The sequence below is a fragment of the Myotis brandtii genome, unplaced genomic scaffold, assembly GCF_000412655.1.
Source record: "Myotis brandtii unplaced genomic scaffold, ASM41265v1 scaffold126, whole genome shotgun sequence".
Lineage (NCBI taxonomy): Eukaryota > Metazoa > Chordata > Mammalia > Chiroptera > Vespertilionidae > Myotis > Myotis brandtii.
The window spans coordinates 68,561-71,224 of NW_005354425.1; the positions used below are offsets into that span (position 1 = coordinate 68,561).

Consider the following 2,664-nt stretch of genomic DNA (forward strand, 5'->3'; position numbering starts at 1 on the left):
TAAAGTTGGTGTTGGAGAACTCTTGTTTGAGAGAAGCAACTCCCTCCTTAGGCCAGTAGGCCCCCATTTAGAGTACCAGATGGGAAAATTGCTTAATTGGGAATATCAGATTTTACTAGGAAAATTTAAGATTAGGGTTCACCTTCAAAGACTATCGCATGTTGATTTTGGGATCCAGATGAGGACATTTAGTTACCTTTTATATCATCTCCTAGGGATTCTGGATTTTAAACTTTTCATCAAAGAAGAGCCTTTTTTCAGTTTTGATTCCCGATCAGAACACATGCCCAGGTTGCTGGCTTGTCCCCCAGTGGGGGGCGTGCAGGAGGCAGCCTATCAGTAGATGTTTCTCTCTCATCAATGCTTCTATCTCTCTCACTCTCTCTCTCTCTAAAAAAATCAATAAAACTATTTTTTTTTAAAGGAAGAGCCTTTTTATTGTTCTTCACCCTTGTACACCAAGCTGGAGTGGTCAACTAACTTACCATAACGAAGTCTTGGATTTGTTTACGGCACCTTTCTGGTGTGAATTCACCATGTGTGAGCCACTTGATGTTTTTGATGGTGTATTCATCATCTTCTGCAAAAAAAAAAAAAAAAAAAAAAAAAAAGATGTGAATTTGTTAGTTGTCTGGTAGTGTGACATTATATAACAAGACAGTCCTTTAGGAACCCAAACAAGATCACTACCTTCCACAGTATTAATAGCAGCAGCGATGACAGTCTCAGTTATATCTAGCACCATTTCATTCAGAGTGTCATCTTCTGTTTTTTTTACTGGGTCAGTCGCTCTGCTGTCTATAACTACTATTGTTGATTCATGTCTCTCTCTACCTGTTGCTGCTGGTTTAGTCACATAGCTATATGTATCCATTGCTGGTTCACTCACATAGCTATCTGCTGTATATATTGCTGATTCAGTCAAACTGCTGTCTGTATAAATTGCTGATTCAGTCACATGGAAGTCTGTAAAAATTGCTGATTCAGTCACATTGAAGTCTGCATAAATTGCTGATTCAGTCACATTGAAGTCTGTATAAATTGCTGATTCAGTCACATTGAAGTCTGTATCCATTGCTGGTTCAGTTACATTGCTCTCTGTATCCATTGCTGGTTCAGTAACATTGCTCTCTGTATCCATTGCTGGTTCAGTCACATTGCTCTCTATTTCCACTTCTGGTTCACTCACATTGCTCTCTTCTTCATCCATTGTTGATTCACTCACAACGCTGTCTTCTTTATCCATTTCTGGTTCACTCACATTGCTGTCTTCTTCTTCATCCATTTCTGGTTCAGTCACTTCGCTCTCTTCTTCATCCATTGCTGGTTCAGCCACATTGGTGTCTTCTTTCTCTGTTGCTGGTTCAATCACATCACTGTCTTCTTTATCAACCAATGGTACTGGAAGTTCGTTATACACATCTACCACATTATTAAATCTGATAGCTCTAGTCTTCTTCATTTTCTTTTGTCTAGAAAAAGAAACTCAAGAAGTTACCTTTTTGCACACATGCGTACACACTCGTATAAGTACAGACTATCTCTTGAAGAATCACAAGAGACAGGAAACGGTTATTTCCTCTAGGGAGGGGATTAGGGGGTGAGGAAGGAGTAAGGCCTTACTGTTTATTTTTTGTGCCTGGCCACTGAGGTCTACTTTTTCTAAAAACCAAGGATTTTCAGATTCACGTAACTATGAAGACTTAAGATGTAGTAGAATGATTCTTCTTTGGAGTTCTAACAATACTGATTTCTAGTTGAGTCTTTAATAGAACCTCAAACCCTGCTTTAGGCAACTGAGAGCCCACAACTACTTAAAGATAAAGTGAATGTAAATGATTTGAGGGAATACAGTATAGGAGGGGTTGGTTTTTCAGGTTTTTCTCTTGGATTTTCCAGGTATACAATGTCATCTGACAGAAACTCATTTTTTCCTGAAATATATAAGTATTACCTTTGGTAAATACTTCCAGAAAAATGTGAAATGAAAGTGGAGCTAAAAAAACAATCATCCTTCCATAGAAGCATCAAACAGACTGTACAACCTATGGGGGCAGGCGGGGGGTGAGAGGGTAAGAGATCAACCAAAGGACTTGTATGCATGCATATGAGCAAAACCAATGGACAGAGACAGTAGGGGGCTGAGGGCTTGTGCTTGGGGGAGGGGGTGACGGGGGAGAGGTCAAAGGGGGAAAAAAGGAGACTCATGTAATACTTTAAATAAAGAATATTTTTTAAAAATCCTTCCAGCCCAACTGGCGTGGCTCAGTGGTTGAGCATCGACCTATGAACCAGGAGGTCATGGGTCGATTCCGGGTCAGGGCACATGTCCGGGTTGTGGGCTTGATCCCCCGTGGGGGGGCGTGCAGAAGGCAGCCAATCAGTGATTCTCTCTCATCATTGATACTTCTATCTGTCTTTCCCTCTCCCTTCCTCTCTGAAAACAATAAAAAATATATTTTTTTAAAAATCCTTCCTTTGTGTCTGACTTTAACAGGCATGCTTTCTGACCTTACACCAGTAAGTGTGATGCTGCTTTATGGCTTGAGATTTATCACATCAAGAAAATACTTGTTGAAACGGCCCCAGTGAGGTCGGGACGCCCCGATCAGGTTGGGACTGCTCCAGTGAGGTTGGGACAGATAATGGGGACCAGTATAGATT

The 2,664-nt window shown here is 40.7% G+C and overlaps 1 protein-coding gene across 1 annotated transcript in view; it reads right to left on the bottom strand.

Moving 5' to 3' along the window:
* Nucleotides 1–2,664, bottom strand: part of AKAP14 (A kinase (PRKA) anchor protein 14) — a 24,447-nt gene that overhangs the window by 17,414 nt on the left and 4,369 nt on the right. Inside the window, exons 2-3 of the mRNA XM_005859462.2 lie at nt 691–1,472; nt 486–580 (exon numbers count right to left, since the gene is read on the bottom strand). Coding sequence (XP_005859524.1) covers nt 486–580; nt 691–1,462 — 867 coding nt within the window. The 5' untranslated portion in view covers nt 1,463–1,472. The remainder of the gene's footprint in view (nt 1–485; nt 581–690; nt 1,473–2,664) is intronic.